This window comes from Ictalurus furcatus, chromosome 23, assembly GCF_023375685.1.
Source record: "Ictalurus furcatus strain D&B chromosome 23, Billie_1.0, whole genome shotgun sequence".
Classification (NCBI taxonomy): Eukaryota; Metazoa; Chordata; class Actinopteri; order Siluriformes; family Ictaluridae; genus Ictalurus; species Ictalurus furcatus.
In genome coordinates this window covers 19,223,758-19,250,657 of record NC_071277.1, presented here as the reverse complement: position 1 = coordinate 19,250,657, position 26,900 = coordinate 19,223,758, and the positions used below count along the sequence as shown (strand labels likewise).

General features: G+C 41.0%; 4 protein-coding genes across 6 annotated transcripts; 3 read left to right on the top strand and 1 right to left on the bottom strand.

Moving 5' to 3' along the window:
* Window positions 1–11: 11 nt before the first annotated feature.
* Window positions 12–2,075, bottom strand: si:dkey-152b24.7 (1-phosphatidylinositol phosphodiesterase-like). Of its 2 annotated transcripts, XM_053611993.1 has the most exons (3): window positions 1,777–2,075; window positions 1,486–1,541; window positions 12–1,158 (listed from the first exon to the last, which is right to left on the bottom strand). In XM_053611993.1, the coding sequence occupies exons 1-3, from the start codon at window positions 1,897–1,899 to the stop codon at window positions 306–308; spliced, it is 1,032 nt and encodes a 343-aa protein (XP_053467968.1). In that variant the 5' UTR covers window positions 1,900–2,075; the 3' UTR covers window positions 12–305. The 2 variants fall into 2 exon arrangements, with proteins under 2 accessions (XP_053467968.1, XP_053467969.1); XM_053611994.1 differs by lacking the exon at window positions 1,777–2,075 and having other exon boundaries at window positions 1,486–1,558.
* A 639-nt stretch (window positions 2,076–2,714) lies between these two features.
* ubqln4 (ubiquilin 4) lies at window positions 2,715–14,898 on the top strand. Its single transcript, XM_053611979.1, has 11 exons — window positions 2,715–2,893; window positions 5,908–6,059; window positions 6,248–6,408; window positions 6,855–7,117; window positions 7,532–7,690; window positions 7,933–8,146; window positions 8,393–8,532; window positions 8,657–8,740; window positions 8,950–9,065; window positions 9,285–9,525; window positions 10,615–14,898. The coding sequence occupies exons 1-11, from the start codon at window positions 2,747–2,749 to the stop codon at window positions 10,765–10,767; spliced, it is 1,830 nt and encodes a 609-aa protein (XP_053467954.1). The 5' UTR covers window positions 2,715–2,746; the 3' UTR covers window positions 10,768–14,898.
* Window positions 14,899–15,356: 458 nt separating this feature from the next.
* Window positions 15,357–18,660, top strand: lamtor2 (late endosomal/lysosomal adaptor, MAPK and MTOR activator 2). Its single transcript, XM_053612012.1, has 4 exons — window positions 15,357–15,808; window positions 16,095–16,257; window positions 18,136–18,225; window positions 18,319–18,660. Exons 1-4 carry the CDS (start codon window positions 15,741–15,743, stop codon window positions 18,373–18,375), a joined length of 378 nt encoding a protein of 125 aa, XP_053467987.1. The 5' UTR covers window positions 15,357–15,740; the 3' UTR covers window positions 18,376–18,660.
* A 449-nt stretch (window positions 18,661–19,109) lies between these two features.
* Window positions 19,110–26,752, top strand: rab25b (RAB25, member RAS oncogene family b). Of its 2 annotated transcripts, XM_053612010.1 has the most exons (6): window positions 19,110–21,043; window positions 21,118–21,187; window positions 22,449–22,644; window positions 24,204–24,397; window positions 24,533–24,613; window positions 24,741–26,752. In XM_053612010.1, the coding sequence occupies exons 2-6, from the start codon at window positions 21,151–21,153 to the stop codon at window positions 24,866–24,868; spliced, it is 636 nt and encodes a 211-aa protein (XP_053467985.1). In that variant the 5' UTR covers window positions 19,110–21,043; window positions 21,118–21,150; the 3' UTR covers window positions 24,869–26,752. The 2 variants fall into 2 exon arrangements, with proteins under 2 accessions (XP_053467985.1, XP_053467984.1); XM_053612009.1 differs by having other exon boundaries at window positions 19,110–21,187.
* The last annotated feature ends 148 nt before the right edge of the window (window positions 26,753–26,900 follow it).

The following is a 26,900-nucleotide window of genomic DNA, read 5'->3' as shown; positions in this document are numbered from 1 at the left end:
CACACAAAAGCAACAGCAAAAGTCATTTTACTGCCATTATTTTCAGAATGCAGTACAACCACATTTACAATCACAGTTAAACAGGTTGAAAAAACAATTAACGTACTCCAGTACGTGCCACAGAGGTAAGACAGGATTAACAGACTTATTTGGAAAGAGATTGATGTTGATATGTGCATGTAAATGCAAGTAAGACATGTCTTCACTAGCCATTATAGAGATTTTTGCATGTTTATGTGGAAAGTTCCAAACCGTTAAAACCTTAACCATTAAGTTTGATTATAATTTGAAGCAAACCTGCAAAGTTACATATTAAACTTGATGACCGTTTGTATGAGGTCAACGCTTGGAAAGTCCATGGCTATGATCCCGAAACACACTGGAGACCCTTCAGCAAGCAGCATTTGCAGATAATCATACAGCCAAGGGTCGATCTTTTCTGCCACCTTTTTCGGTGTTAGAAACATGCCTTCAAATGTGCCTATGCCCGTGCCACTGGAATAGGTGAGGATGATAGAATTTCCTCCGCACTCCTTCATGGCTTGATTGAGGTGTTGAAAGGTTTCTTTCTCCTTGTCGCTAATGTGAATGACCTTGTAGTCCCCCTTGGTGTCGGTTTCCAACAGAGGCACACCGAGCAAAAAGCTGTCTTCCTGTACGAACACGATCTTGCCTCTTACTTCGTCCAGTCGTGGTATGGTAGACTTCACCCAGACACTGCTATCGCCCTCGATGAGCTTTTCAACCGATTCCTGGACTTTACTCTTATCAAACAAATCGGGCTTGACTCGGACAAGAACCGTCTCGCTTGGGAACTCTGACAGGAACGCCTTCAGCGTGTCGAGAGCCATGGTGAATTTTGAGTGCTGGTAAATGATCCCATGCATGAGGTACAGCGTGTTTTTGAAAGCGTACACTCGGAGGTCCAGGTAGCGGATACCTGCCTTAAGCTGGTCTTCCAGGCTCCAGGCCTGGCACTCAGCCGCAGGTCCTCCATAAAGTGCCATTGTATCATGCGTTCCAGGAATGGTGATATCAGACAGGAGAGTGTTACCATCCAGCTCTTTCATCCAGCCGATATTGTAGAACTCCGGAAGGACGAGCTGTGCCTTATCGTTAAAAGCCGGACTGTGACTATCCATCTTTCCAGAGCTCATCCTGGAGGAAAATGTCACATTGTTGGCCATGTAGGAATCAAATGTGTTTGTACGTGAGCTGCATGATCACTGTGCAAGCCTGTACTTGCCTTGGTACACCCTATCATTAATGATATCTGCTATGTCAATACACACGCATAAAAGATTATGAAAAGGCGCATGAAGGTGTTCTCCTAAAGCAAACCATGACTGAAATGAACAGAACTGAGGTGGATTCAAACTGTGGAAATGTTAACGGTTGTAAAGCACTGCTGACATATAAAGGGGAATTAATATTGTCTGGAAATAAAACAGTCCTTCATGTTTGTGCATCTTATTTCATACTTACAGAATAAGCAGTGACACACAGAGGACTCGGTCGACATTTGTTTTCGTCATCTTTGCCTATTATTAATGGTGAAAAAAAGTACAAAGAATTAAAAAAAGTTTTATAATTTACAACAGCACATTCACTTCGTAACTAAAGATAGGTCTAGAACGTAGCTGGGATAAAAACTAGTTCATTGCTAATGAACTAAACAAAAAGCATTAATTCATATTAAAATAAATTAAGATATTCGTAAGCATATAAATGTATCGGAATTCATAAACTACTAAAAATGTAAAAGAAAGTACTCACTCGGCGAGGTGAACCGTTCTGGCTGAGAAAGCAAGGCGAAATGTGTTTGCTGTTAGATTTCACAGGCTTTAAACAAAAGACATAGGGTGTGTATGCAATATATTTAGTCTGGTAATTTATCATGCTTTGATGTCTGATGTTATATGACGTGTTTTTGATTGCAGAGAGGGCAAGTCTCGATAAAAGCCATGGTTTCTGCTCTGTTCTTCTCGGTTAAGTTTAATGAAACAGCCCATTGCTGCCTGTCAGTTTGTTCGTTTTTACTTAAATTTTTTACTTTCTCATCACCTAAAGCTCCAGATAGGATTCTATGTGTGAAACCTTGTTGATTTGGACACTTGCTCTACTCCTTTCTGCTCTCACAAGATGAGAAACTGTGAGTTCAAATCCCAATCGAAAAGAACACGTATCTGTTCTCTCAATGCTATCTGTCCTGATCTGTTTTAATGCATTTTCTCCCTGGCTGTGCTACCTGTACTGTGTTTTTCTCTTCTGTGTTTGATTGCTCATTATTTATCACATTTTGTGTTTGTCCATGATTGTTCATTGTTTATGTAACATTGTATTACTATTGTAAAGCGTCCTTGAGCTCTGGAAAGGCACTATTTAAATTAAACATATTATTATTATTATTAATATTTATTACACACCTATCTACAAGGGTGGAGGGACCCCACCGTATGACAGTAAAGCTCTGAATGTTGAATTTACTTCACATAGCCTACTTCTCCTGTTGCCCCAGAGCTCCAGTACAAAACTAAAGAGGGAAAAACTAAATAAAATTAGGGACATTAAATTTTATTATTCTTCTTTTTCCCCCCCCAAAGTAGCATTAACTGAATGAACGCGACTGCATGCGCCGTGCCGCCTGGGGGCGCTGTGACATTAAGACTCGTTAAACGCAACCGTCTCGCACTCCTTTTCCGATTCCTGTCGGTTTGGTGATGTAATGAAGTAAAAGAGGAGTAAAATGGCGGAGAACAGTGGCACAGATCCTGCCGTGGACAGGAACGCCGAGGAAAATGCTGCCACCAGCGGGACCATTATAATGGTTACTGTCAAAACACCTAAGGATAAGGAGGAAATAGCGATCTCGGAAGATGCGTCTGTTGCACAGGTATGTCGGAGTTCATCCGAAATGGTCAGCGGGGTTTTTTTTCGGCTGCTCCGCCGTGAATGTCCGCTTTAGCCGAGACGCTAGTTAGTTAGCTGCTAGCTAGTTTACGACGACAATAAATTCAGGACGGCTTTTTTATTTGGGAAGTACAGACACAATCATTCACGTATTCAAAGATATAGTTGTCTTTTATGCTTTTATAGATCATTATTTACACCACAGCGCACAGAAAAGTTGACTATTATCACTGTAATCATAATTAAAAATGATAATAATAAATGTAGGATGACGCTGTGAGTTTAGCTCGAGTCGGCACCGGCTATGGCGGCGGCCAACGGGAAGATTCTTCGGCTAAATCCCAAATGGCTCCCTATTAGACACATAGTACACTTGAAAGGCTGTAGAGCGCTGTATTTTACAGCACAAGTAGTGCACTTCCATGTAGGGAATAGGGAGTGGTTTGGGATTTAACCTTGTTTACTAGCAGCATAGATAGGCTGACATTTTAAGGTTTATGATCGTAATTAACAGTAAACCTATTTCATTTTTAAAAACTGTTTAAGAAAATAATTTTACACATATTTCTGTTTGTGTTTGGGCAAAGTGGTTTGTGGTTGTGTATATTTTAAATATCGAACTAAGCTAAATGACTCGTTAGCATTAGCTGCCTCAGAGAAGGTTCTAGTTTTTTAGGATCCAGGCTGATTTTTGTCATTTTTATTTGTTTGTTTATATTGTCATTGAAAGAAAGGCAGTGAGTTAGACTTTTAAAACGCCCCTGCTTCTGCGATTTCAATGTTTTTCCCCCCCTAGAAGACACATTTATATAGATATAAATTTATACATATTAAAATTTAAATGTTATAAACCAGCCTCGCGGCTGAGCTCGTGGACTGAGCGATATAAACAATCACGGTGTGATAATCGTGCAACGGTATCACGGTTTTAATAATATTGTCGATTAATATATCATTGTATTTCATTATCCAGCCACAGAAATTTCTGGAATTTCTTTTCTAAACCGTAGTTCAGGGGATTGAGATTGGGTGTATGTATTGTATTTAAAAGATGTACACAAAGCTGTATTCAATGAAATAAAAAATAATCATAAATCCGTAATATAAGTTGTGAACATTTATACACAGATGGCATGATTCCCTGTGTGAGCTGAGTGCAAAAGAAGGCAGTTTATGTCCTCAGCGCTACGGAGTTCTCGAATCTGATTGGTCGGAAAGTGTTGATTCATTTTCTATAAGAGCAGCTCTGACGGTTGTGCTGCTACAGGTTTCTATTAAGTGAGCTATGGTTTCCATAGTAACACCTCATTCACAAGGAGTTACATAATCTAAGCCTAACAGTGACTAGATTAATCCTTGATGTGGTGACGTTTTTCTTTGAGATGTTTATTTATTTAAAAGTTATGGAAGGAAGGAGTCTCCAGTGTCAGCGCTTCGTAAGAGGTGTAAGTTTAGGTTTACCGGCCGGTTTATCTTCAGGACAGAGGAGGTTATGCTTTAAAATGACCACAAGTTTTGTTTTTTCTTGGTAACGTCAAGAGACAGAGGGGAAAAACAAAACAGCGGCTGGTGAGGAAACAAATGTTTATAGCTGCTGTAATGGAACCAATAACAGAAACCTGCTTCATTGACGTTCCACAACAATAAATGGATAAAAAAAAAATGTGATGAGTCACAAACAAGAGCTTGTAATGGTATAAGAACTTCAGGTTGGTAACAGTAACTAATCAGCTTCAGGTTCAGGTTCTAATCAGCTTCAGGGTGGTAACAGTAACTAATTAGGTTCAGGTTCTAATCAGCTTCAGGGTGGTACCAGTAACCCGTTGTTTATTTTCCTTCAACGTTACGAGATGTTTTATTTTATTCTACGTATCAAGAATAATGATCGAATGTCGGCCAAGACGTTAGAATAGCGATGTTAGAAGAATGGTTTAGGTTTGTCAGACTTTATTGTACGTGTTGATGGATATTAGCTGGAAGATTCCACAGGTGAGTATGTTTAGTCGTATAAGCAGAAGGTGTCGAGAAACACAAGACTCGCTCAGTTAATTCAGTAGCAGTAAAAATCACCTTTTAATCCTTAAGTCAGGATTGTTTTGTTCCTTATAGTAAGCAAATTTTTATTACTTGACAGTATGTGACTCAGCAGTTTTTTTTATAGTGATCTGGAATGCAGATAAATGTTCTGAAGTTCGGTTGTATGTTTTAAAAAAAAGTGCTTTAGCGCAATAATGTAGAGCGGTGTGGAATTTTCCTAACTTCCCTAAAATTCAGTTTCGAAATGGTTCTTTTGATTAAAGTAGTAGTGCGATTGATTCCTTTACTGTTTGTGGAGAGCAATTCTCTATGGTATGGAAGTACGAGCTCTTTCTGACCTCGATGTAATGAAGAATCTTCACGTCTTTGTTGGTCATTGAAACGTTCGTACAAATCGACAAAGTACTAGGCCTATTGTTAAACAACTCCGTACGTAGGCGGTTTTGAACAAGGCTTCGTTTTGGTCTAGGATGTGAAGCCGTCTCGTGAAATTTTTTAGCGTGTGTGTTTACGGAATCAAGTATATAAGCATATTAAGTATTGAACGTAACTTCAATAAAAGAACAAACATATATATATATATATATATTTTTAAGTTACACAGCGAGAAAGAAGAGAAACAATCTGAAACTGAAAACGGTGAACTTTAAAACAGTCATCGAATAAACCGCGTTCTTTAACAGTTTTCGAAGCTTCCTTTTTCGCTAATTTTGGTTTATGTATGCACTGCACGAGTTTTCGTTTCCATCGTGTGGGCGGGGCTTAACCGAGGTTAACTCTCATTGGCTAGTGAGGTTTGGATCGACAGCTTCAGAGTGGTGTTCTTTCTCGTTGTATATTTTTGTTCAATTCTCAAAGTCGCGTTCAGTACTTTTGGCACAAATTTAATTCCATACACATTCAAGTGCATGTTATTGCTGTATAAAATACTTCTAACATGAATTTCTTCCTCGTGTTTAGTTCAAAGAAGAAATCTCCAAAAGGTTCAAGGCAAAGCAGGACCAGTTAGTCTTGATCTTTGCCGGCAAAATCCTGAAAGATGGCGACACACTCACTCAACATGGCATAAAGGATGGCCTCACCGTTCACCTTGTCATCAAAACTGCACAAAAGTAAGATGTCAATAATACACTCGTTATTCTAGGATTAATCGTGAGTCACCCCGTACGTACTGTGCAAGGACGTGCTGCCCTTTTGTGCTCTTATACATACAATTTAAAGGCCTTGTCATGGGGGTGGAGAAGATATGCACGTTCTTTGATTTGTGTTAATGTAATTTATGGTTGTGACCCCTGCGCAGGGCCACGGGCGGAGGTTCCACAGCTGCTTCGTCCAGCTCTGTAGCGTCGCAGGTCAGCAGCGGCACCACAGCCACGGCGAACACTAGTCCAGCTGGAAACCTGGGCACATCACAGGGCACCGCAACATCGCCGGCTCCCTCGCAGCCATCCAACATATTCAGTGAATTAATTAATCATTTTTTCTCCTCTTTCTTAAACGTGAACTCGGTGGTTGTGCTTAGGTGTATTAATTCTGTTGACACTTTGGAAAAGGTTTTTAACCGAGTAAATCCAAACTTGGTTTTAAGAGTTTTAGGGAAAATTAATGTGAAACACTTTTTCTTTTTAGTTTTACTCTTGAATAACTAAACCGGCTCGCCATGAATGTAGCCGTAGAAGCTGGCATGGCGTTTAAAATGGAAAGAAAGTAAGATACACGATAATGTAAGGGATCGTTCAGTTAAAAATGAGTGTTAATACCTCCAGCATTCATTTCAATCCACTCTCTAGGTATTTACGTGTACAGGACGCGTAGACCAGCCCGGTGTAAACGGGGTCATTACGTTAAACAGACAGTAAATCGTAGTAGACCACTCACCTGCTGCGTGTTTGTCCGCGTGTCCTCAGCTGGCTTCGGTGACCTGTCCAGTCTGTCCAACCTGGGCATGGGCTCGGCCAACTTCATGGAGCTCCAGCAGCAGATGCAGCGGCAGCTCATGTCCAACCCCGAGATGCTCTCGCAGATCATGGAGAACCCACTGGTTCAGAACATGATGTCCAACCCCGACCTGATGAGGCAGATGATCATGGCCAATCCGCAGATGCAGCAGCTGATGGAGCGAAACCCAGAGATTTCACACATGCTCAATAACCCTGAGCTGATGAGACAGGTGAGTAAAGAGCTTCCAAATTTTAATTGCGTCACACCACGTGTAACTATTTTAACTAGAATATTAAAAGTATTCAGTATTAAAAGGCCGATCCCAGATTTTTGTAGTGTATAACCTACATAGTTCACGGCACAACACTGTTCGAGATTCAGCTACAGAAATTTACAGACACGCGTATGTAAATATTTTATTAGCGAATTGTTGCAAGACCTGTTTTTGTGTGTTGGGACCAAAAGAGTTTTGCGTTTTTCGATACAGCTAGACAACGAAATATAGACCACGTTGAAACGTAGATATTATTTGTCTTTAAATTCATAAATATTCGCATAAAATAATATTCGAATAATGAAGCTTTGTTTGTAAACTGTTCAGTTTGCATGAGATCAAACGAGCATTTATTTCGTCTTTGTTTAGACGATGGAGTTGGCGAGGAACCCTGCCATGATGCAAGAAATGATGCGTAACCAGGACCGGGCGCTTAGCAACCTAGAGAGCATCCCCGGGGGATACAACGCTCTCCGGAGGATGTACACAGACATCCAGGAGCCCATGTTTAGCGCCGCACGCGAGCAGGTCTTAAAAAAAAAAAAAATTGATGTCAAAGAAGGTTTTTTTTTCTTTTTTTTTTTTTGGTTTGTTTGTTTGTTTTTTTTTTTTAACCAACCAAGACAAATATTATTTTGGTAATTTGTAAAATCAGTAACCTCTTGTTTAGGTTTGGAAAATACTTTTGCTCCATATTTATCTATTGAATAAAGATTACTCATGTCAGGTCTGGGGTTTTTTTTTTTTTTCCCCCCTCATTGTTTGTACAGTTTGGAAACAATCCCTTCTCAGCCTTAGGTGGGAACACAGAGAACTCGGGGGTCCAGCCCTCCAGGACGGAGAACCGAGAGCCACTGCCAAATCCATGGGGACCGCCTGAGACCACTTCTACTGGGACTGCCACCACCAGCACCTCTACCGCAAGCTCCACCACCCCCAGTGTGTCCAATCCCCTGGGCATCAACTCTGCCAGCTTGGGCTCCGGTACCACCTCCACCACCTCCTCTGATTTGCTCTTTTCTGTCGCGTTTCAGAAGTGTCAAACCTATATAAAATGGGTTCTTATATCTGATTAAAACATCTACCGAGTGCTGTGTCTAATTTTAATACGATCAGTATCGTAGGTTTCTATTCCGAAAAATATCGTTACCAGAATTGTTCTCACGCTAACTTGTGAGGGGGAAAAGGTAGCTTGTTAATATTTGATTTTGTTCCTGTGACTCGGCGCAGGCATGTTCAACAGCCCGGGCATGCAGAGCCTGATGCAGCAGATCTCCGAGAATCCTCAGCTGATGCAGAACATGCTCTCCGCTCCCTACATGCGCAGCATGATGCAGTCTCTGGCGCAGAACCCTGATGTCGCCTCACAGGTCTGATTTAAAAAAAAAAAAAAAGAAAAGTAGCATTTAGAAATTCCCTGATTGTCTTCCTGTAGCTTTTCATCCAGTATGTTGTCTCTTATTCCCCCTCTGAGCTGTGCCCTGATCTCCCCAGGTGTTGATGAACAACCCTCTTTTTGCTGGAAACCCCCAGCTGCAGGAGCAGATGAGACATCAGTTGCCAGTATTTCTACAGCAGGTTGGTTCTGCTCGCATGTATAGACTTTACCGTATGGTGCTTTGATTATACTTTTGATGGAAATATTACTAATAGTTGTAATGTACTTTGAATGCGCAGTAGGGAATATATTTAAATCCAGCAAATTCCCCTCTAAGCAGTGCTTTTAAGACCTAGAGGCCCAGTTTTAGTTTCTCGCCAAATTATTTGATGTTTTTTCGTTTTTTTAGATGCAGAACCCTGAAGCCCTCTCTGTGATGACAAACCCGCGGGCCATGCAGGCTCTGATGCAGATCCAGCAAGGCCTCCAGACCCTCCAGACCGAAGCTCCTGGACTCATGCCCAGGTATTCAGAAGCTGAGCTCCGTTACAGTAGCGCTAAGAGATTCCCAGACAAAACATCGTTGTTATTTGATTGATTATAAAAACAAATGAACCTTTTCTTCTTTGGGTGTGTGAGTGAGTGTAAAACACAAAAACTGCGAGAGTGAGCTGAGCGATGTAAGAACATGCACTCCAGAAGAACCAACGTGCTGTTAAACTGCGTGTCGTTCCTCTCGTGCAGTCTGATTACCGGAGGAGTTCCTGGCGGGACCCCCGCAGGTGTTAACGTGACCCCCACAGGGGTTGGCGGGATCCCCGCAGGGGTTAACGTGACCCCCGCAGGGGTTAATGTGACTTCTTCCGAGAGTGCTCCTCCACCCCCTACTTCTGGACAGGGCTCCGCCCCTGCCGCCGGACCCAACTCCTCCCAACAGCAGCTCATGCAACAGATGTTACAGATGTTCGCCGGCGGGAGCGCATCGGTACAGTGTGCATTGATTGATTTGAATTGCTAGCTCTGATGGATTCAGTTTACAAGAATGAAACGATGAAATGAAAGGGGCTAGGCTAAACAGGCTTTCGGAATAATTGAGAACGTATGAGTGTGTCATAAATACTACAGTGCGAGCAGATTGGCAGAATAACAGTCATGTCAGACTTTATGATTTGACTTCATCTGATTGCACCAGCTGAACTTAAGCTCTCGTCTATTAGTTTGAGTTGCTACTTTAAATTTAACGCTTTCACCAAGTAACACATTTTCAACTAAGCCCTAACTTAAGACTTGCAGCACCAGCTATAAATGCATTTGCTTACATTTTATTTTATGAGCAAGATAAAGATTTCTTTATTGACTTTAAAAATAAATAAATAAATAAAAATAAATTATTGTATTATTTTGGCCTATCATCAGCCACATCACTGAAGTACACTATTTGCAAGACATAAATCATACATGGTTTTTATTAGTAATTTATTTATTTATTTATATACCAGCCTACTTGGAAAGCTTTTTAATCGACGAGTGTAAAATGTCATTTTTTTTGCATTTTGTTCATTTTATTTACAGAGGGGGAAAAAAACAAAACAACAACTCCTCGATAGAACTCGCGTGAAGGACGTACATGGGGAAAGCGGGACGCGAATTGCTCGCCTGCCTCTCGATCGTGGATGTAGTATTTCCTATATGGGTTTCTGATTGGCTAGTGATGGCAGAACACACCGTTCTACGATCGCTTCATGCAATATTAGTTACGATGCACTTCAAACGTGTGTGGTACATCGGAGTTTCTCACATTTTAAACTCTCTCCTGAATGTTTTGTTTAGGAACTACTTCACGCCCCGAGTTAGGTGAAAAAACTTCTGCTCAGCTGGTGCACAAAAAGAAAAACAACATGCCTTATACTACACTTTAGAACACAAGCATTTGGACTACGACAGAAAGCAGTCTTCTAAAGTTAACCGTTGCGATTTTGTGTAGCGTCCATCCGATCCTTCGTTCCGTTTGACACGATGATGTCGGTAAATAAACACGTCTTTTATCGTAACCGTTTCGTCTCTCGTCTGACAGACCCAGACTCCGGAGGTGCGTTTCCAGCAGCAGCTGGAGCAGCTGAGCGCGATGGGCTTCATCAACAGAGAGGCCAACCTGCAGGCGCTCATCGCCACAGGAGGAGACATCAACGCCGCCATCGAAAGACTGCTCGGCTCGCAGCCATCTTAATCCCTGCACCACCTAATCACAACCAGAGACAAGTCACAGTCACGAACACAGTCCCGGTCATCACCTAATATCTGACAAATAGACTGAATTCCAGTTGCTTCTTCCTTTAACGCGGTTGATCTGTGAATCTTAGGAAATTGGGGTTCTCAAATTTATTCCCTTAAAAAAAAAAAAAAAAAATCTCGCCGGAATGACATCAGGCTAAAACCCGTCATTCATTTCTGACTGCGTCCATTAATAAATACAACAGGGCAATGCTGTGAACCAAGTGTAGGTTATCATTCCTTTTAATTGACACGTACTCACTCGAGGCACTACTTCTTTCTGGTTTTTGGGGAGTAGAAAAGCATAAAGGTGATCTTCCAAGTCAGAAGAACTCTTTGTCTTTCATGAGGATGGTCAGCTTCCTTAATCTTCATTTTTTTTTCCCTCTGTCACTCTCTCTCTCTCTCTCTCTCATTCTCGCTCTCCCCCCTTCTCATAAATCATACCTGACTAAACCAGTATTTATTGCAAACACCTAGAGATTACCTTTTACTCCCTTATCAATGCTCCAGGATTCACAAAGCTGCTCAGCTGAGATTAATCGAAATGTAATCGATGAAAATGTCCGAGTGTTTGTCCGAGCATCATAACAGCCTCACGCAGACGATTGCTTACTCTTCAGCTGTTTAGAGGGGAATTAATTATTATTTTTTTCTTTCTTCTTCGTTTTGAAAGATGTTGGATATCCAGTCAGCTCTTAGACTTTATGCCTTTTAGGAGCATTCTGATTGATTGAATTGGTGGTTTAAAAAAAGAAAACAATTAAGCTTGTGGTTTTGGGGTAAGGTTGTATAACAAGGCATCAATAAAAAAAACAACTATTTCTCAGCTTACAAGCAACGCTGAAAGCAGACACCGTTTGTTTTGACCATATCTTTATGCTTTGAAATAGTACTCTAGTGTGTGTGTGGGGGGGGGGGAAAGACCCGCATTGTGCGCCGGATACATCATCTTACAGTTGATGTAGTGAGTACGCCTGGTAACAGCATGAACGTGATGCTTTCCTGTGCGCCGATCTCAGTGCTAATCATCACGACTCTAATGGAACTAACAGTTGAGTTTTTGATGTGAATTAAAATGTGTTTTTTTTTTTTTCTCTTTTTTTTTTTTTTTTTTTTTTTGCTGCACGTTCATAATCCACTCTTTCATCTTATTTGATTAATTACATTGCAATAATCTGAACTCATACTGGAGTTGGTATGTTTCTTTAACAAAATGTTGGCACCAAATTGACAGCGATTCTGTTTTAATAAATGCATTTCAAGGCATGTCTATAGGGCTGGTAATGGTGGGTAATGAGGCAGATATGAGGTACTTGAAGACCCCCCCCCCCCCTAATTTAGTTTTGCTTTCAAAGTACTACACTGTAAAACCAGATATGGTCCATTTAACTCAAACTTGTTATATTTAAGTGTATTTGGCTTAAAGAGATTGATTCACCAACTTAAAATTGTGAGCTAATTGGTTTCCTCTCATTTTTTTTTTTAGTTAAATGGACTTGTCCGGTTTTACAGTGTAGGAAAACGAATAACGGACGAACTGTCAGTCGTTACTGTGAGTAATTATGCAGTTACTCATCGTTATAAAGCTACTAATGATAGCTTTGATTGTCGCAGAAAAGCGCGTGTCTGACCAAAATAAAAAATCTATATAAATATTCATGTTCTATCTAATCATGAAAAGGTTAAAGGTGTGCATGGGACTGTTTTAATTCTACTTCCACCTATTCCTGCAGCTATTATTATTATTGGGATGTTGTGTAATGAATTTAGTCATATCGTAGATGAGAGGCTAAAATCTAACGTCTACCGGTAGCTTGATGATGAAAATTATTACGGCTGAGCAATGCATTATATCATATAATGTTTACGTACACGTTTTAAAGGCGAATCGGCAGCCTTTTATTGTGATTCTCTCTGAATACCACAAACGCAAAAGTCAAACTGAAAATCTGAAGCTGCGCAACGTGCTGAGTCTATCGACTTTTAGTTTCTAGTTAGGCGGGGACGGAAAAACCATGATGGAGTAATTAATCCACTTCGTTCCCGTTTATTAGTATTTCGCATGCGCCTTCACGGGCGCTGCTGCTGATGTGTGACGGATGTCTCTGAATAATATCACCCAGATGAAGACCCAACCTAAGGGGCGTGTCACTCTGTGTAATCACCGTCACTGATAGACTGCACGAATCTACAGTATAGGCTGGAGAGACGTCAGCCCCAGCCTCACTTCTCGCTCCTTCACACCGTTCTATTATATATATATATATGAGACTTGGTAGTGCTGTTGTGCTCATTTCCACAAAAGTCTACGAGAATCCACTTTAAAACATTTCGTAACCGCTAATTCTACCACAGCGTGGCAATTCACAAGGTGTGCATTCATTTACTCTCGGAGCATGGCTCATGCTGTAGTCAGGTTTCTATGAATGCACTACTTCTAAAGTATCATCTCATTCAGAGGGGCTTCTACGGCAGACGCTCTATGTAAATCTATAGCGTATAATAAACTATATAAATAATCAAGTGTGGTGTTCAAAGAACGGCATCGTTTTTGATGTGGAGAGGTTTTCTCTAATGTGGGGATGTTTACGTAACATTTATGGAAGGAGTCTCCAGTGTCAGTGCTTCATTGGGAAGTTTCCCCATCTTCCAGAGAGAGGAGTTTATGCTTTTTTTTTTTTTTTTTTAGTGTCTCGGTCACATGATAAGATTCTTCTTCTTTTCTTTTTTTTTTTTTTTTTTTTTTTTTCTTTTCCGAGTGAGGAATAAAGAAATGCTGGTGAGGGAATGACTGTTTGAAGCGACTAACCTAAGGGAACAACAGGAAATAATTTGTCTCGCTGACCTTCCACAACATTAAATGTAACTATGAGCAGATAAAGCATGACGTGTCGTTCATTAATGAATTAAATCAGTGTGATCATTTGCAAATCGTGTATTATTTTCATATGAGAGCACAGTCACGTGATGTGTTATTCCTTACATCTTACACTGATGTCTTTCTTTTGACCTGCTCAACACACGAGGGATTTAAATCACACTAACCGTGACCAGGATAACGCATTCACTGAAGACGAATGACTAAACGGTAAACGTGCGGCATAAGAGCCGTGGCCGGTACGCTCCCATGATAATGAACACGGCCTTTCTTTGTCATGCAAGATTTATATCTGACCGATACTCCCATGCACGCCTCTGGTGAGATCTAGAATAAGATTTCTTTCTTTGAACAATAGGGACTCTCACTTGAAGATGGATATTTGTTGGCCGCCTCACTAATCCAAAAGGAAGGAATAAACTATGCAGGACGTTAACGCATGACGTTTTCGCCTAACGCATGCTGGGTACTGTAGTGACTAAACACTCTGTGCTACTCTGTGGAACAGGATGAACTGCAGATTAAGGGCTAATTTTATGCCAGAATCCCGCTCTAAGTGATCACAGTAATCTGTATTATAGTCCCGTATTGCCCAGTTCTAGTGAAACACGATGACGATCTTTCTGTGAACCTGTCCCTGTTGGATCGAGTCAACAGCAGCCTTGATCGAAATCCTGTGCGGTTTTGTTCGTCTGCTCTGAACGACGTGGAACTGCTTTTTTTAAATGAACAATACGTTTCTTACGTCCATCACAGGGAACCGTGAACGCACACACGTTTACACCTCCGTGCTTGTTTTTTTTTTTTTTTTTTTTGGGAGGAAATCGGAGAACCCAGAGGAAACCCACGGTAAGATGCGGAGAACGTGAGAAACCCGAGTTAAAGCTGTGAAAAATTAAACGTGTGTGAAGTAAGGAATAACATGGAACAGACCGGACAAGTCATACGGAAAATAATGCAGGGTGGAGGGGTGTGATGCGACATGACCTGCAGCATTATGTTCTTGTAGGACCACAAATGTTCTGGAGTGTTCTCACAGCGATTGGCCAATGATTAGTGTTCACTTCATTCGTGACCGATACGTTACACATTTTAATGATTTATAGTTGGATGTTGTGGAACGTCCGAGAGACTAGTTAGTTCCTGTTCTCGCCTTCATTATAGCGATTACCTCTCTCTCTCTCTTTCTCTCTCTCTCTCTCTCTCTCTCTCTCTCAGAAAACACAGCCGGTCATTTTACTGCGAAACCAGAAAGCGTAAACTCCTCTGTCTTGAACACCGTCCTGTGTCGGGAAACTTTACGAAGCACCGTGACTGTTACAACACGCTTACAACCTAGACTCCTTCCGTAAACGTTAAATAAATGTCCCCTAACAAAAATGTCAATTTGATAAGAGTGTACCAACTTTATTAATAGGCACGGTTTCAAAGAGGATCGAAGGTCCTCTTGTCCAAATATGTAAAAAAAAATAAAAAAAAAATCTAACAATTTCCACAGGGTGCACTTATTTTTTCACACGACCGTATGTCTGAGTGGCAAAAGTATGTGAATCTTTGCGTTCGGTATCTCATTGGTTCCCCTTGTGCAGCAATAACCGCAACTAAATGTTTCTGGTAACTGTTAATCAGTCCTTCGCGTCGGCTTGGAGGAATTTTGGAGAAATTTTAAGAAACGGTCGTTTTTTTTTTCTTTCGTCCCTACGATGGAACTCGACCTGCACCAGAACCGTTTGGTTACCAACATTCTTCGAAATATCTTCCTTCGTGTCCCGCACAACAAAGAAATGCCTACAGATTTGGACCGACACCGGGGTGAGTAAACGATGACCCAAGTTTCATCTTTGGGGTGAACTAGCCCTTTAATAAACGGTCTTGAAACCGGCACGCGAGTCTTGAAACTACAATTCCCATGATTCCCTTCGCTCTTGCGGAAGTCCGGGTCAGCTGACGTCTGTGCGGCTCAGTGTTTTAACACACAAATAAATGCCTTGGTAGTTTTGTACCTTCAGCGAACTTTCTTTACAACACAAATAATAATAATAATAATAATGTTACGGCCCAAAGCGTTAACTCAGGTCCTCAGTCAGGCGAACACAAACGGCGTCCAGAGCACTCTGTGAGTATTCCTGCAGTTCACCTAGCTTACACGGTGTAAACCTCTGTCTGCTAGCTGGAGAACGAGCTAACCTGCCGTTTCATTGAGACAGAAATGATTCATATATTTTTGTTTTGATGCTGTAATGATTCATTACTTAACCCTCGGATGGATCCAGCACGTGCATGGGTGATGTTTTTGTTTGTGTTTGTGTTATAAGGGAGCTCGTGAGGTTGTTGTTGTTGTTGTTGTTGTTGTTGTTTTTAACTCATGACTGAAGAGGATGTTTGTGGACTTGGACTTTTAGATTACTGAATAATGAAGGCTCTCTGCTGGCTTATTCGGGTTACGGGGACACGGACGCTCGGGTTACAGCCGCCATCGCCAGCAACATCTGGGCTGCTTATGACAAAAACGGACATCAGGCTTTTAACGAGGACAAACTGAAGTTTATTCTGATGGACTGCATGGTAAGAGTGAGCAGTTGTACATGGTGAGCAAAATCATGCCGGTACAGGTCTACATGTTCGTATCAAACCTCAGAATTTGGGAACAAAATGTGATCCTGGTCCCGAAATCAGACAGTTCTAGATCGGACACAGACGAGGTGATGTTTCCAGACAGCATCGGATTCCTGTTCTGCTGTTTTTAACCCGTCCGACCCCAGGAGTCTGCGTGCTCCGAGGGTTTATTCGAGTGACCGTAGTGAGTTCAAGCCAGGCTGCTCTTCTCAGACCTCGGGTTCTGCGCAGAGAACCACCGCTCGTCTGATGTTTTTTGTTTTTCGCACCGTTCTCGGGGTAAACTCTAGACGCCGTTGTGAGGTCAAATCCCAGAAGTTTCGGAAATCGGTCCGTACAAGATTGCTCCGAGTTTGTTTGTTTGTTTTGGGTTTTTTTAAAATTTTTTTGACTAAATCGGACAAGTTCTAGATCGGACGTAGACCAGGTGACGTTTTCCCACAGCGTCAGATTCCTGTTCTCGACTGACACCTCATGCGTTCTGCTGTTTTAACCCGTCCGCCTCAGGAGTCCGCGTGCTCCGAGATGCTTTTCTGCTCACCACGGTTATAAAGAGTGCTTATTGAGTGGTGGTTGGATGTTTTTTGTTTTTCGCACCAGAATTTTATTCGTGTAGCGCTTTTAACAACGGACGTTGTCCCGGAGCAGCTTTACAGAAACATATAAACACAGGATGGAGATTTTAAGTGTGTGAATTTATCCCTATTGAGCGAGCCGGTGGTGAGGGAAAAACTCTCTGAGATGTTATGAGGAAGAAACCTCGAGAGGAACCGGACTCAGAAGGGAACCCGTCCTCATCTGGGGAACGACGGATCGTGTGAACGTAAAGCACCAAAGTTTTCTTATGGTTTTCATATGTAGTCTGTTTTGTTGAACGAGTCCACTGTTCACTAAAGTAGGACTTGAGTGCAAAATTGTATGTAATAATTGCAGTCCTGAAGCCATCACAGCAACCGTAGTCCCAGCAACCACGGCGAGAACGTCCAGGAAGTCCCGTATGAGATTTCCCAGAGTTTTGGTTTCTTCTACAGCCAAAAACGCTTGCTTTTTGCTGTGGCTTTAAAAAAAAAATCTGCGCTGTAAGTCACGCGGTTTTTTTTTTTTGTTTGCTCTTCATTTTACTACCCGTATTGGCGAAATTGCAGTCGCGTGAAATAGTTTCGCACGGCCTTCCGCGGTGATGATTATCGGTAAATAAGCCCTTTTAGCTGTACTTGTGTTCGATGCACGTGAATCGCACATGACGTCACGCCACACGACGCGTCTCGGCCCAGATCTGCGCGAAATCCTTGGCGGGTTTGAAAAACTGTGGCGTCTGCTTGATTTTTGCGTTCGTTTCGGCGATCGCGAAGTCCTGGAGGGACTGTGATTTCACTCGGAGCAGCCCCATCAACCATGCAGCGGTCGTTCTGATGTTTGACATGAACGTTAACTGACGCTCTGGACCTGTATCTGCATGATTGTATGCATTGGATTGAGTGGAATACAGCATGAGCGTACAGGTGTTCCTAATAAAGCGGATGCTAAGTTTATCTTAATTAAGCACACCTGTATAGGATGAAAAATCTTCTAACTGCATGCAGAGCTTTCTCTAAAAGCCAGGCTCTGTTCCTTCTCTCTCTCTCTCTCTGTGTCTCTCTCGCTCATTTACGGCAAACCCATAATCATCTTCACTGACTCGCACTTAGTGAACCAGGCAATGCGAAATGCACAGCGATCAAATGTAAATCGGTGTGTATATAAATAATATATTTGGTCTCCTGCCACTGAGGATACAAATGTGGCGTTGCTGTTGTAGCGTAATAGCAAAAGCGGTTGTGATTACAGGAAGGCAGAGTGGCCATCACCCGGGTCGCAAACTTACTGCTGTGCATGTACGCCAAGGAGACCGTGGGCTTCGGGATGCTGAAAGCCAAGGTAAGACGTGGAACGTGCACGTTGCACACGCTTTGTTCTTTTTAAAATGACATTAGAAACCATTTCAGCGTGTCTTTTTTTTTTAATCTGTAGGCGGAGGCCCTGGTGGAGTACCTTCAGGAACCACTGACGCAAGTGGCAGCCTCGTAGATACATCCATCTGAAATTTGGCCTTTATTTTTTTGTTAAAACCCTATGATTTCATGCTTTATTTATTTGCTTAGTCGATCCTTCTAATCTTCATAACAGGCTAAAATTATGCCGTTCTTATACAACTTCTTATTAATCAGAATCTAATTGAACTTTGTTTTTGTTTTTGTTGTTTTTTTCCCCCCCTCAGCATCTTTTAATTGTTGCATCTAACCAATTAACTTATAAATAAGCCAATATTTGTTTGAAAAAAATAATAATAATAAACGTGCTTTTTTTTTTTTTTGTAGATTATTGTCGTAGTGGTTTTATTTCATTATCGTTAACCGAGTGATCCCATGTTAAAATCGCTTTTTTTTTTTTGTTTTTTTTTTGACGTCATTCCTGGAATCCATCTGGATAAAACTAACTCGCTGATCAAAGTGCATCTCGGTCTTAAGAAACTTGTAATGATTGCGTTATAGCTCCAACGATCGAAGCTGATTCTTAGCTGGAAATCACTTTTTATCCTTTTTATGGCTAAACAAATGTATTAACTCATGACTCTGATATGAATAAATAAATAAATAAATAAAGTACGGTGTGAAATCCACATGACGTGGACTGTAGATACGGTGGGAATATCTCATAAATCTGCCACGTTCACACGGCGGGAGGAAATAAATCCGTCCAGGAAGTATGAGTAACCTTCTGGAAACTTCTAAATTTGGGCTACTAATCCATGTTTAACACATTTCGTAGAGAAAAAAAAATCAGCTAAAACGGGAGGAACGTACATATTTACACGTTTACATAGACGTGTTATCAAGGTAACTTTGAAACCCTAAGAATACCGTCCATTTTAATTTATTTACTATAAAACTTTACTGTCCGTGCATTTGATGGGAGGTGGAACGTACTCTGCAGAATAATGACTCTAGGTCAAGTCAAGGCTGTGCATCGTTTTTTTATCATGTTCGTCGGTTACTAACAGCGTTGCTCCCTGTACAATCAGAAATACGGGTAAGTAAGGATCACTGTTTACACCCTAGAAGAGTTCTATGTGCTTGTGTATTTATTCGAACGTTTTTGCGAAGGAGATTTTTGTTGGAACTCTGATCAGATTCGATGTTTTTCAGGGCTTTTATATTGGTCATAACATCAGTCGTTAAAATCTGAACGTGGTTGGTTGGTTGGTGGTGATTTTAACTCACTCACACTTAACCAGTCTCGAACAATGAGTCGAATTTGTACAATGTGTATCGTTTGAATATTTCAGTAAGCTGCATGAAGCAATCACTGACCGGCGCGTGGTTTGTTTCAGACGTTTACGGCGCCAGTTTCGCAGTCCTGACGAGTCACTAATCAATACGAAGAAAGACAAATCCGATGTTTACCGGTCAAATAAGGTCTCGTTCGTATGAAAAAGGAAGTAACCTTGTATGTTTTTCGTAACTGCATTGTTTCACAGTTACGAGGTTCCTTTAATGTGGTTTTTTGATACCGTTTCCTCGTGTGTCGTCATATACGGAACTGTCGTAATGCTGTTGTCCTGGACACGACTGTCCTGTTTGTGTAACTAGCACTAGTCCTTTTAGCACTATTGTGTACCGGGTTAATACCAGTAACACGAATACGAAATATGAAACACCGAAAAGATCTTAAAACCATGCTTCTCAAAGTACGGCCTGTGACACGGAAGCAAGGTGTCCGCAATTTTTAAAAAAAATTATTATTAATTTAAATTTGATGCTATAGTGGAAATCACTACCAACTACTTACAACGCTGGTGTAGTTATTTACTCATTATTATTATTATTATTATTATTATTATTATTATTATTGAATTAAATGGGTATAAATGTAAAGTAAAGCTCAGCAACTTAAATCTACCTGTAGTTTTAATAAAACGCTGTTGATATACAAAACGTCTCGCCTCTAGACGCGGACGCACTGTTCGCGTTCTCTGGCTGGATAGTGCCGAAGTGAAAACATAAATAAATATAACAGTACCCATGTGCTTGACATGCCATATATTTGACTCATTGGATTATGTTAATAAACTATGAAAATGTTTTTCATTTGATTAATTTTTTTTTTTTAACATTGGAAAGGATTAACTTCCTGGATGTAAAAAGTTCTCCATGGATCTACTTTAACACAATAACAGGTGCCATTTAGACTGTGTGCACTAGGAGAGAGGCTACATCTCAAAGAACCCAATCAGGCTTGGTGTAATATCTTTGTATACATATAATATATTTTTTCCCCCCCACACACACTATTTAATAAGGAAGTGCACATGTTTGTATATAAGCAAGCTCTTCTTGAGCGGAAGGCAGTGCATTCCTGCTGTATATATAGCCAGCTCATGGATTGGCTCTTCCTGAAAAGTGGGCGGTTCTAGTATCAGTCTGTCTCGTCATTGGTCGAGCAGGTGCAGCAGCAGGGGCAGTTTCATATGACAGCACCTGTGCTCACTGTACTCGTTCAACCTGTTTTACTATTCGGTCACACCCCATCTCCAACCACCAGAGTTGTACTTATCAGAGGAAATGCCAAGCCAAACATCACGGCTACTTCCTCGTCCTCGCAGGTGAAACTTCACACCTAAACACACGGAGAGAGCCGGAGCGTTCCTAGTCGGGTTCTTTTGTTTCATTCTCGCCTTCACATCTGGCAGTGTTGAGTGAGTGCTTTGTCATCTCTGTTTTTGTCTTCGTTCCTGACGCCTCGGGATCCTGACTTATGCACTTTATCCAGATTGAGACAGAGGAACTAATGTGAAGGCTGAGAATGGGATCAGACGAGGCCTACAACTTTGTATTTAAAGGTGTGTCATCTTTTTTTCTTTTTTTTTGTAATCATTATTAAAATCACATTTTTTCCTGGTAGTTCAGAACGTACACACACACACACAGTGTTTCGTTGGCTTAGGAACTGAAGGCTGTCTGTAGTGCGGCTGTGAGGAAAAACACAGCATGTTGATATCTGACAGCAAATGAGATCACTCTTCAAAAAGTTACGGTTATTAAGCAACGTAAGGATTCGGCTCGCCAAGCGAACGGCGTCTCGATCACGTGCTGTTATGTTTGACATGAGGGATCCACCGTGAGGGATCAGGATAATCGTTACGGTCATGTTGTGCTTAACAGACACGTATTTAGGAGTAAACTACAATCAGAACAACGCTACAGCTCACAAACGGAACGTAATTGCCACGTCTAATATCCTTCCAAATGATAATGTTACGCCTGTCTCATGATATTTGTGTCAGCCATTGTCCTGTCGTCTTAAATGAGCACTGAAATGCTTTGTGCACGTTGTAAGTGCAACGATTCGTTCTGGAGGGACCTTGGCTAAAGTGGCGACTGGAAAGAAACGCACGTCTAGTTAACAGTTTTATCTGAACAGCTACATTTTTGTGCACTGGCATGCAAGATATGCAGCCGATCCTTCAGGAAGCCAGAGTAAGTAAGGTATTTTTGTCCAGCACAGGAGTTTATTATTATTATTATTATTATTATTATTATTATTAATATAATATATATTTTTCACTAGAATCCACACATAAGCCTTGCAAAATGCTTCAAGGTCACAAATCTGATTTGCCATGGCAACCGGTGTGTTTGCACACGACAGATTACTGAATAAGGGAGTGTTTTTGACTTCCATCTTACTTTGTAAAGCTTTCGCAATAATCTGGCGATGGGATATTTGGATCCCTGTAATAGAGGAATGTGTTGGAAAATATTTCCTCATTTCTATTTTGTTAGGAATTGGGTTGTACATGAATCACTGACTGTTTCATGGGTGTGATGCTCTCAGGGATGAAACCTTCAGATATATCTGGCTTGCCTAGACATACCGGAAACATCCCAAATTGTTACAGGGAGTGTATAATAATGGGTATTTCAAATGGTTCGCTCTGAAATGACTCATAACATCTTCAAGCCACCATAAGATCAGACCGGGCCCAGTCCAATCCAAGCTAAACCCATTTTCTGACCACAGTTGCTAAATAGTACACGTCTGAACCTGTAGCTGCTCCCAACATCATGGCTTTATAATCACCTCTGTGTTTATTTCCCCAGTGGTTCTCATAGGGGAATCGGGCGTAGGCAAGAGCAACTTGCTTTCACGCTTTACTAAGAACGAGTTCAACCATGACAGCAGGACCACTATTGGTGTGGAGTTCAGTACGAGGACTACGGATCTGAACGGCCTCACTATTAAAGCCCAGATTTGGGACACAGCCGGATTGGAGCGGTATCGTGCCATCACCTCGGCGTAAGTCATCAGGGTTGTTGTCCACTTGTCCTACAATGGAAAACCACTGCAGTATTCAATATTCCACAGAGTGAACAGTCATCAGAAGGGCATATCGTGCTCAGGAATAGTAGTTCCTCAAAAAAATCTCAATACACATGTCATGCGTCAAAGTCCAGTCCTACTTTCAGATTTTCACCACATAAGTTAGTCTTTATGCTCGCACAACACCTACTAATCTGGGAAGGTGAAGGCTAAGGCAGGGGTTACACTTTAACTTTTGCACAAAATGGCTGCTGGACATGTCCTTGATTCAATATGCGCATCGATTGTGCATGTTTAAAAAAAAAAACCCACTTCTGTAACACGTACCAACGTAAACAACAGGGCAGGATGTGAAGCGATACACTGTGCGACACAATCAATATGTGATAGCCATAAATACTACCCACGTTGTCGTGATGAAATTGGTTTAATGGCCTGATCCACCATCTCCGTTGGCAACACTGCCGCTCTAGCTGCTCTTTTCTCGAGATACGCATTATCATAGCCTCCTCAACTCTCACCATCTTCAGTGTTGTTATGCAAAATGAGATCACATGGTCAAAAAACGGTAGAACGTGCTTTTAATCCTCCAACGTTCTAAAAGGTACACCATATGTCTTGCAATACTAATATGTCATGTTTAACCCTTGTCTTGCCAAACACCTTCTTAGTTCTTACGAGACATGTGAAGAGAAATATTTCACCGCACTCCTGTCCAACTTGCAATCTAACGAGAGAATGAAAGCTTAGGCCGCTGTGATTCTTGGGAGTCCTTGTTTCCCTTTCTTGGGAAACTTGACGCCCAATCGGATAATATCTGCCAAATATAGAGGTTCTGCTTGGTTCGGAAGACTGAGGAACCACCAAACAAATTTAGATCCTAACTGAAGACCTTTCAAGTCAAAAGCTGCAAACTGTTAGTGTTTCCCAAACTGATCTAATAGAACTGCCAGATGGTCGATCATTTTGCTCTCTCTGAGCTCCCACTACATCTAAAACAAGCAATCAATAAAACTAACTACCTGGTACAGGGTGCTTACAGATGCTCATGATTGTCTAGGGTTGCTCTGATTGGTAGGGAAGAGATGAATGCCATCCTCTACCCAGAGAGCAGGACAATTATTCTCTCTTTATTGCACCACTCGAGTTCCCATTTTTCATTCTCTTGATGACTTGAAACCCAATTAGAAAACATCTGCCATTATACATTATGTCTAAGCAACAACTAAATCCAAAAAACGAATTCTTTGGGTGACCTTCATTTTGGAGAACCGTCGTATACACGGAGATCATTTTAATTAGAAATTCCAATTTTCCAATGTTTCTCAAACTGGTCCTTGGAGACTCTCGGATGGTCCACATCATTGCGCTGTCCTAGTTGGCAACAGACTTAAAGCAAGCAATCGCGAACACAGAATATCTGGTGTAGGTGTGAGACAGAGCAACAATATGACTATTCAGAGAACCACCAAGGACCAGTTTGGGAAACACTACACTAACCCGTTTCCTGATTTTCTGCTGTTCCTTTGCTGTAGTTATTATCGGGGTGCTGTTGGAGCGCTGCTCGTTTATGACATTTCAAAGCAATTGACCTACCAGAGTGCCGAGCGCTGGCTGAAGGAACTTTACGACCACGCCGACCCCCAGATTGTGGTCATGCTGGTCGGCAACAAGTCGGACCTGGAATCGGTACGAGCTGTGTCAACCGAGGATGCGAAAGATTTCGCAGGTGTTTATCTAAAATGTACTTTCCTGATATACAACCTGTTTAACTTGCTATACGCTTGTTATAACAGACACTCTATGAAGATTTGGTATGTCTTTATTTATTTATTTATTTATTTATTTATTTATTTATTACCAGAAAAGAACGGCTTGCTGTTCATGGAAACCTCAGCGTTGGAATCAACCAACGTCGAGGCCGCTTTCAACAACGTCCTCACGGGTATTGTATACTGTCAATACTACAGCTCGTATTTCTGTTCATTTTCCATCCTTGGAATTTAGGCAGCAGACCTAATGGTGGCTGCCGACAGTTAAATTGGGAAGCTAATTCATCAACTGTCTTGCAGAAATCCACAAGAACGTAAGCAGTAAAGGGGCGACCCGTGGCTCGGTCGGCGCCGTGTCGCTGTCCAATCCCAACGCCGCACCCACTGAAGCTCAGGATGAGAAGAAGCCCTGCTGTAAAAACTTATAAGAATGAAGACGTGGAGGGATAAACAGAGGAGACAAGAGGACCACATTGTGTCTGGAGGAACACGGTGCTGTCTGTCCAATGATGACTCCGATTGAACCACAGTTTGCTGACTGACGTGGCCATATGTATTTCTTTGTGGGGTGTCACTACTGTGTTACTATCACGAGAGAGTATTCTTGTGCATGTTTTTTAGGCTGAAATTGCTTTCTTAGATGTTTCTCCTGTCTTTTCTTACATGCACACTAGCAATTATTATTATTGTTTTTTTTTTTTTAGCAATTCTTACTTTTATGAAAACGATGTTATTTATAAAATAATGTCACCATGTAGCAGCTGTGTCTTAACTGTCTTAAGTCATCCTTTAGGATTAATTTTGAATGACTGTTTGATATCAATGTGACGTATTGAAAATATTATTGTACACTAAAAGTCGTTAAACAACAGTTAAAACTACACACTACATTTCCCGACTTTCAAACTTCACCCAGTTTTTATTATATATTATATTATTATAATAAGGACACGAGTTTTCTTTTAATACTGATATATCAATCAAATACGATGTAGTGGATTGTAAGCGATAATGATGAATAAATTGATTACGTATGCCTATGAAACACTAGAGTCCTCTTTTCCTGATATTTGAATCACATCGAAACATTCCTTACTGGTTTAAAAAATATTTCATGGTCATCATGATCTAAAATTACACCCAGACTTTTCCATACACAATAAGCCTTGAATTGGTGGAGCTGTATAAAGGATATGTGTGACACTTGTTTAGGCTATTTTTATGTAGCTTCATTTTAATAATTCATTGGTGTTCGAAATAGAAATTACACTAGGATATATAATTATGCAATTACGAATGATATAATCTGTTTTTATATTTGGATATTACTTGATACTTGGTACCTGACTTACTTTTAAAGTATTCATCTTAACACTATATGGCCAAAAGTATGCGTACACCTGACCTTCACATTCCAGATTTATTCCCCCTTCTGCTGTTATAATACGCTCCACTCTTCTGGGAAGGCTTTCCACTAGATTTCGGGGCGTGGCCGTGGGGATTCGTGTTCGTTCACGAATGAACGAGAGCGCTAGTGAGGTCGAGGTCAGGCGCTGATGTTGATGTGAGGAGACTCTAGTTCCAGTTCATCCCGAAGGTGTTCAGTAGGGTTGAGGACAGGGATCTGTACAGGACACTCGAGTTCTTCTACCTTCTTCCAGTCTTCACACATCACGTCTTCATGGAGCTGGCTTTGTGCACAGGAGCATTGTCGTGCTGGAACAGGTTTGGGTTCCTCTTAGTTCCAGTGAAGGGAAATCGTAACGCTCCAGCATTATACAAAGACATTCTGTACAATTACGTGCTTCTGACTTTGTTGCAACCGTTTTAGGGAAGAACCACATATGGCATACTCGAGTGAGGTATCCAAGTGTGGACTTGCCGGGTTAAAATGAAATAATATAAAATAATTTTGACATGACTCATAATTAAAGAGATCTTCTACTGATCTGTTGTACCGAATCATTGCCATGCCCAGACTTACGTTCCTCGTTCTTGCACCGTTTACATACCTTTTACTATTTTTTTAAATTATTTTTTTTACTGATTATTGATTGAAAAAACAAAACAAAAACGATCCCAGGGTTGAAGCATATTCTAAAATCAGCTTTACTGCGTCTGTCATTCTTTCAGGAAATAAACACATGGCAATTTCTGTGTAATTAAATGTAAACTGGATAATGTTTATTACATTGGATTCATCCGTATGAGTTATTATGCAGTTACACAACAAAGATGCTATAGTAGTGTAGTTACAAATGTAGTTATTAAGCTTCATAAAAAAAAAAAAAAAAAACCAACAACAGATCAGTCTGATTAAAAAAAAAAAACCCCTTTGATGGATGGTAAGAACATCTAATCCGGAAGTACTGCACTAAAATTTCACAAGATTTTTTTTTTCCTTGATTGAGTGAGATAAGGTATTTCTTTAAGTCCCCCCCTTTTTTTTTTCCTTCTTAC

Coding starts and splice junctions, on each gene's coding strand:
- si:dkey-152b24.7 (XM_053611993.1), bottom strand. CDS start 1,899: ATGATAAATTACCAGACTAAATATATTGCATACACACCCTATGTCTTT. Junction 1,542..1,776: donor AGAACGGTTCACCTCGCCGA/GTGAGTACTTTC, acceptor CATTAATAATAG/GCAAAGATGACGAAAACAAA. Junction 1,159..1,485: donor TGTGTGTCACTGCTTATTCT/GTAAGTATGAAA, acceptor ATTTTCCTCCAG/GATGAGCTCTGGAAAGATGG.
- ubqln4 (XM_053611979.1), top strand. CDS start 2,747: ATGGCGGAGAACAGTGGCACAGATCCTGCCGTGGACAGGAACGCCGAG. Junction 2,894..5,907: donor AAGATGCGTCTGTTGCACAG/GTATGTCGGAGT, acceptor CCTCGTGTTTAG/TTCAAAGAAGAAATCTCCAA. Junction 6,409..6,854: donor GCAGCCATCCAACATATTCA/GTGAATTAATTA, acceptor GCGTGTCCTCAG/CTGGCTTCGGTGACCTGTCC.
- lamtor2 (XM_053612012.1), top strand. CDS start 15,741: ATGTTACGGCCCAAAGCGTTAACTCAGGTCCTCAGTCAGGCGAACACA. Junction 16,258..18,135: donor TTATTCTGATGGACTGCATG/GTAAGAGTGAGC, acceptor TTGTGATTACAG/GAAGGCAGAGTGGCCATCAC. Junction 18,226..18,318: donor TCGGGATGCTGAAAGCCAAG/GTAAGACGTGGA, acceptor TTTAATCTGTAG/GCGGAGGCCCTGGTGGAGTA.
- rab25b (XM_053612010.1), top strand. CDS start 21,151: ATGGGATCAGACGAGGCCTACAACTTTGTATTTAAAG. Junction 21,188..22,448: donor CTACAACTTTGTATTTAAAG/GTGTGTCATCTT, acceptor TTATTTCCCCAG/TGGTTCTCATAGGGGAATCG. Junction 22,645..24,203: donor TATCGTGCCATCACCTCGGC/GTAAGTCATCAG, acceptor CCTTTGCTGTAG/TTATTATCGGGGTGCTGTTG.